Source organism: Spermophilus citellus, assembly GCF_964194105.1.
Source record: "Spermophilus citellus genome assembly, chromosome: 19".
NCBI lineage: Eukaryota > Metazoa > Chordata > Mammalia > Rodentia > Sciuridae > Spermophilus > Spermophilus citellus.
Window position 1 is genome coordinate 21100473 of NC_138201.1, and position 12769 is coordinate 21113241.

Consider the following 12769-nt stretch of genomic DNA (forward strand, 5'->3'; position numbering starts at 1 on the left):
GCTGAGATTACAGGTGTGCACCACCACGCCCGGCTTGATGTCCTTCTCTGAATGAATCATATCATTAGGAACAAAGTGTCACCATATCTGATGCCTGGAGTGATGTCAACCTTGAATCACGGTGGTGCCAGCCAGGATCCTTCAGGTGAGTGTAAACTTACTATTCCCACCCGACCCCTTAGTAATTTCTAAACATTGTGGGGAGATACTTTGAGACAATTTTAAGACAATCTTTGTTTCTGCATAAGTTTTTTTTTTTTTTTTTTTAAATCTGTGCTGAGGATGCAACCCAGGGCTTCCTATGCCAGGTAAGTGCTCTCCCTCTGTGTGAGCCACATCCCCAGGTTGGGTTCACCAATTTTAGCTTCCCCTGGGAGCAAGCAAAGTTTGACTTAGTCTGAGCTCAATTTTATTATATCATGGAGCAAAAATGCCAGAGAGCAGGGAGTTAAGCAAGGGCTGTCGTTGCAGGTATAAAGTGAAGGGATGACCAGGAACAAAGCAGTGCGAGAAGAAGCACAGACAGAATTCTGAGGTTTCCAGTCAGGCGCCTGGGGGGGGCAGCCCGGTTACCCTGGAGACGGGGAGGTTTGCAGTCAGGCGCCCTCAGGACAGCCCGGTTGCCGTGGAGACGGGGGGCCTTTCCAGCTGGGCTCCGCCCCGGTTACCCGGGAGACGGGGTCCTTCCCAGCCGGGCGCCGCCATCTTGTGGCGCCCGCCGGGACCCAATCAGCAGCTGCGTAGTGGCGGGAGGCTCCTGGAGGCGGGGCGCGGTGGCGGTGGCCTGGCGCTCAGCTCCGTCCGGGTCATGGAGGCGCCCGCCACCTCCCTGCTTCTGCTCCTGTGTCTCGGGGCCTGGGCCCCAGCTCCGGGCGGCGCCTCCCCGGAGGCCCAGCCGCTGGTGAACGAGGAAGTGCTGCGCACGGTGGACCTGAGCAGCCACCTGGCCAAGGTGACGGCCGAGCTGGTCCTGGCGCACGCGGGCGGCTCCTCGTCGCGGGTCACCTCTTTCGTCCTGGCCCTGGAGCCGGAACTGGAGGCCCGGCTGGCGCACCTGGGCGTGCAGGTGAGAGCGGACGCGCCGCTCCCGCCCGTCGGGGTCCCCCCCCCCCCGGGGTCCCCGGGTCCCCGCCGCCGGGGCCACGTCATCACGCGCCTCCTGGGCGGCTCCTCGGGTGACCTCGGGGCCCGGCGCGTGGCCTCCCCGCCGCAGGGCGACGACCGTAAACCTGGGAGTCCCCACAGGCTGACCGGGGGCCTGGAGGCGGCGGCCCGAGTGGACCCCACGCAGCCTCCCCTTCGGGTCCAGCCTGGGTACTCCCCGGTCCTCGGGCGCGACAAGCGGAGAGATGGCAGGGGCCTGGGACCCAAGGGATCGCACCCCCTTGCGAGCCCCGCGCCCGGGGGGTTCTGTGCCATGGCCCAGGATTTTCCGTGAGTTGTCGAGGCTGGCCTCTACCTTGCGATCCTCCCGTCTCGGCCTCCCACCTGGCTGGGACTCCAGGTGCGTCTCCGCAGCGCAGTGTGCCTCAGAGGTTTCTCCTGCAAAGATGGCTCCAAACTTCAAGTGAAAGGACTCGAACGTCCAACCTCATTCTTTTATTCATTTTTTTTTTAATTCAAAAAAAGAAAACGTTCTTTTTAATGAAAGCCAACCAGGGTTTCATGATGTCACAGTATCAATAGATCACAGCGGGAGACCCGCCCTCCTGTCATCCATTTGGAGAGTGATGACAGGCTGGGTGGCTTACTTAATTCATGTCTGGCTTTTAAAATGTATTCTCGCAAGCTTTATTTATGTGTTTTTTTTTTAAGTTAATGGTTGCCTTCTTTTTTTTTAAATATTTATTTTTTTTTAGCTGTAGTTGGACACAACATCTTTATTTTATTTATCTATTTTTTATGTAGTGCTCAGGGTCCAACCCAGGGCCTCAAACATACTGAGCCCCAACCCCAGCCCCCCCAGCCCCCAATCTTTGTTTAAAATATAATTTGTATATAAAAAGCTGCAGGTTAGGGCTGGAGTTGTGGCTCAGTGGTAGCGCACTTGCCCTCATCAGTCGGGGTTCGATTCCTTGCACCACATATAAATAAGCAAATTAAAAAAAAAAAAAGGTCTATCAACAACTAAAAAAAATAAAATTTAAATGCTGCAGAGAGTTCATGCAGTTTGGTGGCCCTCTGTGGTTACCTTTGACTGCCTTGGTGGCTGTGAGATAGGCCCGTTTGGGGATATGAGACCTGTAGTTGCTAGACACAGTGGTGCCCACCTGTCATCCCAACAGCTTGGGAGGCTGAGGCAGGAGGATCGCAAGGTGGAGGCCAGCCTCAGCCACTTAGTGAGGCCCTAAGCCACTCAGCGAGACCCTGTCTGTAAATAAAATATAGAAAGGGCTGGGGGTGCAGCTCAGTGGGAGGACACTTGCTGGTGTGGGAGGCACCAGGCTCCATCCCCAGCTCAGCCCAAAAAACCCTCTCCTGACACGAAACTTCAACCTTTCAAAAGTTTGAATCCGTCATGATGAACGTTCTGGGGTCGTTGGTTAGTTGTCGCCTGAAATTTGAAAAACCAAGAGACAGGAAAGAATGACCTTTTTTTTCTGTTGTAGGTAAAGGGAGAAGAGGAGGAAGAGAACAATCTAGAAGTCCGGGAAACCAAAATTAAGGGCAAAAGGTAAGCTCGCAATGTTTGAGGTCCGTTTCTTTTTGGGGAGGTTCGTGGGGATGGAACCTAGGGGTGCTCAGCCCCTGAGCTTCATCCCCAGCCCCTTTTTCTATTTTCTTTAGAGACAGGGTCTCCCTGAGTTGCTGAGGGCTTTTGCACTTTTGCGGAGGCTGGCCTCCACCTTGCGATCCTCCTACCTCAGCCTCCTGAGCTGCTGGGCATGGCCACCTGCCAGGTGACCTTCATCTTTTGGCTTCTTTTTTCTTCCAGCGGGAGATTCTTCCTGGTCAAGCTCCCCATCGCCCTTGACCCTGGGGCCAAGCTCTCCCTCGTGGTGGAGACTGTGTACACCCACGTGCTTCAGCCCTACCCGACGCAGATCACCCAGTCGGAGAAGCAGCTGGTGGTGTTCGAGGGCAACCATTATTTCTACTCCCCCTACCCCACCAAGACCCAGACCATGCGCGTCAAGCTGGCCTCGCGCAACGTGGAGAGCTACACCAAGCTGGGCAACCCCACGCGCTCGGAGGACATTCTGGACTATGGGCCTTTCCAGAACATTCCTGCCTACAGTCAGGTGGGTCGCCCAGCCCTGCCCTGCCCGCCTCAGACTGAGGCTCGGAGGGGAGGTGTCCCCCAGGAGGAGGCCCCCGTGTGGATGTGGGAAGGTTAGATTTGGGAGCTGGGGCCTCCTCAGGCCTCCTTTAGAGACAGGGTCTCGCTGAGTTGCTCAGGGCCTCGCTAAGTTTATGAGGCTGGCCTCCACCTTGAGATCCTCCTGCCTCAGCCTCCAGAGCTGTTCGGACGCCAGGAGTGCACCACCATTCCCAGCTCTTAATTTGTGCTTTTTAAAATTTTTTTTTTACTTGTTGATGGAAGTTTATTAATCATTTATTTATATGCGGTGCTGAGACTCGAACCCAGTGCCTCTACACTGAGCCCAGCCCCAGGAACCCAAGGCTCAGTGAAGCAGACCCCTCCCACAGGGACTGTTCGTAGGGGGTGGGTGGAAATTTGAAATGACTGTTTAGACCTTCCCCAGAGTTTTTAACTTCCTGTGAAGTGACCTGCCAGAGTCCGTGTCTCCTTTTGATGGCGTGGATGGAGGCTGGGGGTGGCATTGGAGAGTGGAAATGGGGGCTGGCCGAGGAAGCGAGGCATTCTGGGTAGGAGGACTGGAGGAACAGAGGCCACAGGGAATTTCGTGGGGTGGCTGAGGCCTTGGGGCTGGGACTCCGACAAGAGGAAGCAGGTCAGGCTGAAGTAGCTCTTGTTATTTTGAAAAATTTTAAATGTGCGGAAAGACTTCTTTGCTGGAATATCTTAGAGCACACGTCGGGGGTCATCTGCGGTATCATTTGGAGTGATTGCAGGTCATTTTACCTCCACATCATTTCTACAAAAGCGAGGATGGTTTAAATATTAACAGTTCCTTTGGTTGCATGTGGTGGCACATGATTGTGTCCCAGGGGCCCCGGAGGCTGAGGCAGGAGGATCGAAAGGTGGAGGCCAGCCTCAGCAACTTAGTGAGGCCCTGAGCCACTCAGCAAGACCCTGTCTCTCAATAAAATCTAAAAAGGGCTGGGGACGGGGCTCAGGGGTTAAGCACTCCTGGGTTCAATCCCTGGGACCAAAATTAAAAAAAAAAAAAAGTCAAACGATATTTACATTGGAACTTAAGTGATTTAAGGTATCATTTTTCCAATTAGTAACAATATTGTGAACATCTATTTCTAACAAGAAGTCCCAGTAAACATTTTAAAATGTCGCATCCATTACCTACGTCACAATTCACTAAATGCTGTGGTGCGCGCCTGTCATCCCAGCATTTTGGGAGGCCGAGGCAGGAGGATCTCAAGTTGGAGGCCAGCCTCGGGAATTTAGTGAGACCCTCAGCAACTTAGCGAGACCCTGTCTTCAAGGGGCAGGGCCACAGTGCTCAGTGGTAGAGTGTTCCAGAAGGTCCCCAGTCATCTGTGCTGTTTGGGTGTTGGTGCTGCCAGAGCTTTGACCGCTGGTTCCTTTCCTGCCCAGGATCCCTTCAAAGTCCACTACGAGAACAACAACCCGTTCCTGACCATCACCAGCATGACCCGGGTCATCGAGGTCTCCCACTGGGGGAACATTGCCGTGGAGGAGAATGTGGACCTGAAACACACGGGCGCCGTGCTGAAGGGGCCCTTCTCCCGCTACGACTACCAGAGGCAGCCCGACAGCGGCATATCCTCCATCCGCTCCTTTAAGGTATGGAGGGCCCCCTGGGATGCCGGGAGAGGCTGACGTCATTGTCTCCGCCTTCGTGTGGCTTTTGGAAACTAAGACACCGAAATTGGGGGCACAGTGCCACACGCCTGTCATCCCAGCGGCTGGGGAGGCTGAGGCAGGAGGATCGCAAGGTGGAGGCCAGCCTCAGCCACTTAGATCTGTCTAAAAATGGAAAGGGCTGGGGACGGGGCTTTGTGGTGAAGCACCCCTGGGCTCCATCCCCAGTACCAAAAAATAAAAAGAGAGAGAAACTGACTGATGCTCAAGTAGCTGAGTGACAGTGTTAGAAGCCATTTGTACAAATGACCATGTTTTCTAAGGACAGTATTGTGCTGACAGTTCTACGTGTCTCTTTTTTCTATTTCTCAAAATATACGTGTGTGTGTGTATATGTACACATATATTTATGTTTTAGTTGTCTGTGGGCACAATACTTTTATTATTATTATTTTTTACTATTTATTTCTTAGTTGGACACAATATCTTTATTTACTTATTTTTAATGTGGTGCTGAGGATCGAACCCAGGGCCTCGCAGGAGCTAGGCGAGCGCTCTACCGCAGAGCCACAACCCCCAGCCCCTGAAAAACATTTCTATAAACTTAAATATTGTACAGGGACCCACCCTGAGAACAAAGGTGTGACATTCCCCCTCCCCCATGATTAAAATATACTTGCAGATTTGCATCATAAAATAAGAATATTAGAAGAAGAAATCCCTTCTAAGACCTTACACCTAGTAATTCGTGGTCATTTCTTTTATGTCTAATTTCTCTCTTTGGAAAATAACTATAGTAAGATTATTATTATGAATTATTATTAATTTTTTTTTGCTACTAGGTATTGAACCCCAGAGGTGCTTACCCACTGAGCCACTTCTCTGGTCCTTTTTCTATTTTATTTAGAGACAGAGTCTTGCCAGGTTGCTGAGGACCTTGCTAAGTGGCTGAGGCTGGCCTCCACCTTGCGATCCTCCTGCCTCAGCCTCCCGAGTCCCTGGGATGACAGGTGTGGGCCACCGTACCCACCTCCAAATCTGCTTTATTTCCTGTCTTAGAAGAATTTGTTTATTTAGCATTGTAGATTGAGAAGTAGAAGCAATTTCTAGAAATTTCGAAGCTTTGGGAGTGAAGTCAGACTCCTTGGGGCTGTGGAACTAAGTACTAGTGAAGGTCTTGGTCCCGAAGACGATCCTGAGGTTCAGAGCACTCCTCTGGAGTGTTGAGCAGGGCTGTCTCCTCCCTTGCAGACCATCCTCCCCGCTGCCGCCCAGGACGTGTACTACCGGGATGAGATCGGCAACGTGTCCACCAGCCACCTCCTCATCTTGGACGACTCTGTGGAGATGGAGATCCGGCCTCGCTTCCCCCTCTTCGGAGGATGGAAGACCCATTACATCGTCGGCTACAACCTCCCGAGCTACGAGTACCTCTATAACTTGGGTCAGTGTTCATGTTGGGGATTGGTGCTTCACCCCTGAGCCCCGTCCCCAGCCCCTTTTTCTATTTCATTTAGAGACAGGGTCTCGCTGAGTGGCTCAGGGCCTCACTAATTTGCTCAGGCTGGCCTCCACCTTGCAATCCTCCTGCCTCAGCCTCCTTGAGTCACTGCGGTTATTACAGGCATGTACCACCGTGCCTGGCTGGTAATCACTTTCTTGATTTTTCTTCCTGTTTTTATCACCGAGTGTAGATCTCTCGGTCGAGCTCTTTTTTCTCTCCACAGTTTTCGTTGGTGCATTCTAGGTGTGCATACCGATGGGATTGGCTGTGTATGCACACCGTCCCCAGCACCGTGACCCTCCCTTCTCACTTCCCAGGTCGTAGCCTTGAAGTTTTGCCCTTCTAGAAAGATTCTAGTGTCTTACTTAGTGTGTGGATCTGTAGTGTCTCTACATTTTTATTTATTTGTTTATTTTTTAGATGTAGATGGACACAGGACCTTTATTTTATCTATTTATACATTGTGCTGAGACTCGAACCCAGTGCCTCACACATGCTAGGCCAGTGCTCTGCCACTGAGCCCCGTCCCCAGCCCTTTTTCCATTTTATTTAGAGACAGGGTCTCGCTGAGTTGCTCAGGGCCTTGCTAAGTGGCTGAGGCTGGCCTCCACCTTGCGATCCTCCTGCCTCAGCCTCCCAAGCCACTGGGATGACAGACATGCACCCCCACTCCTGGCTAACGTGTTCCTCATGTAACTTCTCTCAGGATGGTGGCACCCTGGACCTTTTCTGTTGCTCCTTGCAGCAGGAGGCTTGGTTTGGGGTGGCCTTGGCCACGTCTCAGACCCCTGCTTCAGTATCGGGTTCATTCACCCCCTGTGTCTCCGCATCACCGCACCTTGACACAGTCTTCTCTGCCTTCTGTGGAGCAGGAGGGCGGCCACACCCCCTGCTGGCCCCCCACTGTCCCCTCTTGTGGCTCAGGCCCTGCTGTGCTGGCTCTGTCCCCCAGGCGACCAGTACGCTCTCAAGATGAGGTTCGTGGACCACGTGTTTGACGAGCAGGTGATCGACTCCCTCACGGTGAAGATCATCCTTCCCGAGGGCGCCAAGTGAGTGCCCTGTCCCCCTGACACCCGCCTCCTTCCGGCTCCCCCTGGTGCCTAAACCATGGGCCGTGTCTGGGGCACAGTAGGTGCTCATCAAACAGCTTTGACTGAGTGACGCGCATGCCACGTCCTGCCGGGCGCTCTGTTCAGGTCCCGAGCGGGCAGCGAGGGCGTCTGGAGGGGACAGACACGAATAGAGAGACAGCCGGGGCTCAGCGGGCACCCGCAGCCCTGACGGGGAGCAGGGATCCCGAACAAGCTCGGCACGTCCTTCATATAGGTCTGACCATCAGAAGGATTGACTGTGAGGGAGTTTCTTCAAGACGAATAGGACCATAGCGAAGGAAGAAACAGCCACTTAGAACTGTCACCTGGCACCCAGCTGGCATGGGAACCCAGGGTCAAGAACTGAGAGCCGGGCACCAGGGCCCACGTCTGTCCTCCCAGCAACTTGGGAGGCTGAGGCCGGAGGATCATGATTTGGAGGCCAGCCTCAGCCACTCAGCAAGACCCTGTCTCTAAATGAAAGATAAAAAGGGCTGGGGACGGGGCTCGGTGGCAGAGCACTGGCCTGGCACGGGTGAGGCCCTGGGCTCCGTCCTCAGCCCCCCGTGAAAATAAACAAGTACAACTGCGGAGAATTTTAAGAAATAAAAGAAGACGCCATGGTTCCTGTAGTAGCCCCCCAGGTCCCTGAGTGGCTCTCGTGGGTGGATGTGCTGTGAGCTGGAGCGCGTGACCTGGTGGGGCTGGTACCAGGAGCCCTTGAGGGTCCTCTGCTGGCCCAGCATGAGTGTGGCCTCAGACTAGGCTTCTGGTGACAGATCAGCCATCTCCGAGTGGCGGGTGTTTCCAGCGGTCCCAAGGCGGGCAGGGGGCGGGAGGGCACAGGTAGTGATTTCCTTTCTCTTTGGTCCCAGGGGTGCTTCACCCCTGAGCCCCGTCCCCAGCCCTTTTTAGATTTTATTTAGAGACAGATTCTCACTGAGTTGGTGAGGCTGGCCTCCAACTCGCCATCCTCTTGCCTCAGCCTCCTGAGTCGCTGGGATCCTGGCATGGGCCACCGCCCCGGCTCCATGCAGAGATCTTGAGTGCTCCCTTGGCCTTGAACTTCTCGGCCACCTGCCCTCTCAGGGCCATTGGTGTGAGGCTCTGTCGTGTCCCCATCTGCCCCCAGGAACATCCAGGTGGACAGTCCCTACGAGATCAGCCGGGCCCCGGATGAGCTGCACTACACCTACCTGGACACCTTCGGCCGCCCCGTGATCGTCGCCCACAAGAAGAACCTGGTGGAACAGCACATCCAGGACCTCGTGGTGAGTGCGGCCGCTGCCCCCCAGGCGGGCCTGCATCTGGGCCCCCTGGCCGCAGCCCTGAGCCATGTCCCTGCGCCCTGTCCCCCCAGGTGCACTACACCTTCAACAAGGTGCTGATGCTGCAGGAGCCCCTGCTGGTGGTGGCCGCCTTCTACGTCCTCTTCTTCACCGTCATCATCTACGTGCGCCTCGACTTCTCCATCACCAAGGTACCCAGCCGCTCCTTGGTGGCTGAGGCTGGCCTCCAAGTTGGGATCCTCCTGCCTCAGCCTCCCAAGGAGCTGGGCTCACAGGCATGGCCACCAGGCCCGGCTGAGTGTGTTTAACAAGATTCTTTTACCGTCATAGATTTGACTTGAAGGCCTTGATTTTTATTTATTGTCACATGATGCTAAGATCGGAACCCAGGGCCTCCCCCGAGCCAGGCCAGCGCTCTGCCACTCAGCCCCGGCCCGTCCCTGTCCGTGTCCTGTGCGCAACTCTGTCCTGAATGGCGGGGGCCGTGGGCATCCCTGGGAGCTCGGGTCCGGGTGGTCAGGAGCCCCTGTCCCCTGCTGCAGGACCCGGCTGCGGAGGCCAGGATGAAGGTGGCCTGCATCACGGAGCAGGTCCTGAGCCTGGTGAACAAGAGGCTGGGCCTCTACCGCCACTTCGACGAGACCATCAACAGGTACAAGCAGTCGCGCGACGTGTCCACGCTCAACAGCGGCAAGAAGGGCCTAGAGACGGAGCACAAGGCCCTGAGCAGCGAGATCGCCCTGCTGCAGTCCCGCCTGAAGACCGAGGGCTCCGACCTCTGCGACCGAGTGAGTGTCCCTCGGGATCCTTCCACCGTCCATCTGGGGTGATGGCGCAGCAGCTGGGGACTGTGGGAAGCCGGGTCTGGGTGGCGAGCGGGCCTGGGAGGCGCTCTGCGGCCTCTCTAGCGCTGTCTGTGCTTGTGGCCGAGAACCCAGAGGTGAGCCAGGCTCAGGGCACTCCCAGCCGCTTGGGAGGCCGAGGTAGGAGGATCCCAAGTTGGAGACCGGCCTCCACAACTTAGTGAGACCCTGTCTCTAAATACAGAAAGGGCTGGGGATGGGGCTCTGTGGGGAACTGGTCCCTAGTTCCGTCCCCAGGAACCAAAATGCACAGCAAGCCTCATCTGAGGACCCAGGGTGAAGCCCCGTGGAAGCTTCTGGCAGGTCCCCTGGCACACAGAGGAAGGCCACTCGGTGTCCCTCCTCCCTGCTGCTTGCCCAGCGAGGTCCAGGAGTTCAGCTGGACACCACCAAGGGCTGGGGGGACATCGCCTGCCAAGTGTCGAAAGCGGAGTCACTCGGCTGACACTCAGCAGTGTCAGGGGGCCCCAGGGCCAGGTGCGGTGTCCTCGTGAGGGTGACACGTGATAAACATGGGATCTCATGTTTCTGAGAGTCCCAGGCGCATGAGGACGCTGATCCCAGGACTGGGATTCCCGGGAGAGTTCTGGGTGGTCAGGGACCCCGAGGGGCATATTGTTTTTAGAGACGGGGTCTCACTGAGTGGCTGAGGCTGGCCTCCAACTCGGGATCCTCCTGCCTCGGCCTCCCGGGCTGCTGGGATGACAGGCGTGGCCACGGCGCCTGGTGCTTGCTGGGCTTTGTGAGGAGGTGAAGGAGGCCCGCCGTCCTCCCCAGCCTGCCCCTCTGTTCAGGTCTGAAAGCCCCAGCCTGCCCCAGGGCCTTTGCACATGCAGGCCCGCCTGGGGGGAGTGGCTGCACTCACCAGCTGGTGGGTGACCCTGCCCTGCTGTCCCCCCCACCCAGGTGAGCGAGATGCAGAAGCTGGACGCCCAGGTGAAGGAGCTGGTGCTCAAGTCGGCCGTGGAGGCCGAGCGGCTGGTGGCCGGCAAACTCAAGAAGGACACCTACATCGAGAACGAGAAGCTCATCTCAGGGAAGCGTCAGGAGCTGGTCACCAAGATCGACCACATCCTGGACGCCCTGTAGCCCTGCTGCCCCCAGCCCTGGCGGGTGGAGGCTGGGGAGGGAGGCTGAGGACCGGCCTCGAAGAGGCCGCCAACTGTCATTTGCTAAAGGTCTTCAGGGAAGAGAAGCCGGCTCTGCCTCAGGCACTGCAAGAAGCTGTCCCCTGTCCCTGTCCCGAAATTACTCCTTTTTCTTTTTTTTTAAACTTTCAAAAGAATCTTATTAAACCCCGGACATGTTTGTGTTTTGAACAAAAGGCCTTCTCAGTGGTGGTTGGGCGTGGTGTTCTGGTGCTGGGTGGGTTCGCAGCCACCAGCACCCGGGTGTGAGGGCCTCGCGTGGCAGGCAAGTGCTCTGCCACCCAGCCCCGTCCCCAGCCCTTTTTGTATTTTTATTTATGACAGGGTCTCACTGAGTTGCTTAGTGACACACCAAATTGCTGAGGCTGGCCTCCACCTTGGGATCCTCCTGCCTCAGCCTCCAGAGTCGCTGGGATTATAGGCCTGTACCACTGCACCCAGCCAGGGATGGTTCGTAGAGACAGTTGTCAGTCACAAAGTGACTGTCCTGTGAGGAAGGTGTCCAAGAAGTACTAGACTTCATCTGGGTCGGGAGGGAAGGTTTCCCTAACGGAGCGATGACCCCCATAGGAGATGCAGGTGGAAGGATAGTGGGCTCCAGGCAGGTGCAAAGGCCCTGGGGCAGGTTGGGGCTTTCAGACCTGAGGGAATCCACAAGATGAGGTAGAGGGCAGCAGAGGAGCCCAGAGTGCCCCAGAGCTTCCTCTTAGAATCAGGAGGACCAGGCCTGGGGGACACACGCTTAGGGTTCTATTCTGGCTGACGACACTGAAGCCCCAAGGTTGGTGGGACAGAGACCCAGAGCCCGTTGTGACCATCCAGGCAAAAGCTGGTATTTTGGGCAAGGATGGATGGAGCTGAGGACCTCGGGCAGAGAGACTGACAGTGCCAAGTGACTGTCGTGTTCTCTCTACCTGGGGTTAATCCCACCCACTTCCTGCTTATCCTTCAGGTAACTGTGGAATCTGTGATCAGTAAACTCAGAACCAACGCTTTGGGTGGGTGGGGAGGCTGGGGCCGGAGGATCACAAGTTGGAGGCCAGCCTCGGCAATTGAGCAAGACCATCTCTCTTTCTCATATACACCCCTCCCCCTCCAAAAAAAAAAAGTTTGGGGGACGGGTGTGGTAGCACATGTGTGTGTTCCCAGCCTCTCCGGAGGCTGAGGCAGGAGGATCTCAAGTTCAAAGCCGGCCTCAGCCAAAGTGAGGCCCTAAGGAACTCAGGGAGACCCTGTCTCTAAATAAGATACAAAATAGGGCTGGGGACGGGGCTCAGGGGTCGAGTGTCCCCGGATTTAATCCCTAGTGCAAAACGGTGTCCCTGCTTCCTCGGTTGACAGTCACCATTGCTCTGCCCGGAGGTGGCTGGCGAGCGCCCTCTGCTGGACCGACGGGAGGCTCACAGGCCCCCGGTGCGAGCTGCGCCTGCGCTCTGGAGTCTCTTTGCAAATCATCCGCACGCCATTAGGTGGCGCCCAGCAGTAAGGCTCAACGCGCAGGCGCACACGGGCTAGAAAAGTCGCGCATGCGTGCAGCCACGCTGATGGTGAAGCCAGTCCCAGCTTCTCTCCAAGCCAATTCCCTGGCTGTAGCGCCACCTAGAGGTGCAGGCGTGGGAATGGCCGCCCCGACCCGAACTAAAACTGGGTCTGGGGTCGCGGGGAGCCCGTGTGCAAGGTGCCAAAGAGTCATAGGACCTTGGGTTCTCAGATTTGCCTTGTGGAGGCCACAGGGAGGCCACAAGGCTAGTCAAAGTGGGTGCCCCCCAGCATCCTGGGGGGGCGTCACAAGTGGGGTCCCCTGCACCCCTCCCCAGCCCTGCCTCCTGCATCCTGAGCGCTCTGCCACTTAGGGTCAGGGTGTGTGCACCCCAACTTTTCTGGGCACTTGATTTCCCCAGTTGTAAACATGGCCTCAGTTTCCCCTTGTAAATCCCTGAAGAG

General features: G+C 56.1%; 1 protein-coding gene across 1 annotated transcript; it reads left to right on the forward strand.

Annotated features, from left to right (window-relative positions):
* Positions 1 to 739: 739 nt before the first annotated feature.
* Positions 740 to 10993, forward strand: RPN1 (ribophorin I). The gene is made up of 10 exons (XM_081276101.1): positions 740 to 1066; positions 2610 to 2674; positions 2936 to 3242; positions 4700 to 4909; positions 6179 to 6371; positions 7384 to 7483; positions 8658 to 8796; positions 8886 to 9005; positions 9357 to 9602; positions 10584 to 10993. The coding sequence occupies exons 1-10, from the start codon at positions 809 to 811 to the stop codon at positions 10764 to 10766; spliced, it is 1821 nt and encodes a 606-aa protein (XP_081132227.1). The 5' UTR covers positions 740 to 808; the 3' UTR covers positions 10767 to 10993.
* The last annotated feature ends 1776 nt before the right edge of the window (positions 10994 to 12769 follow it).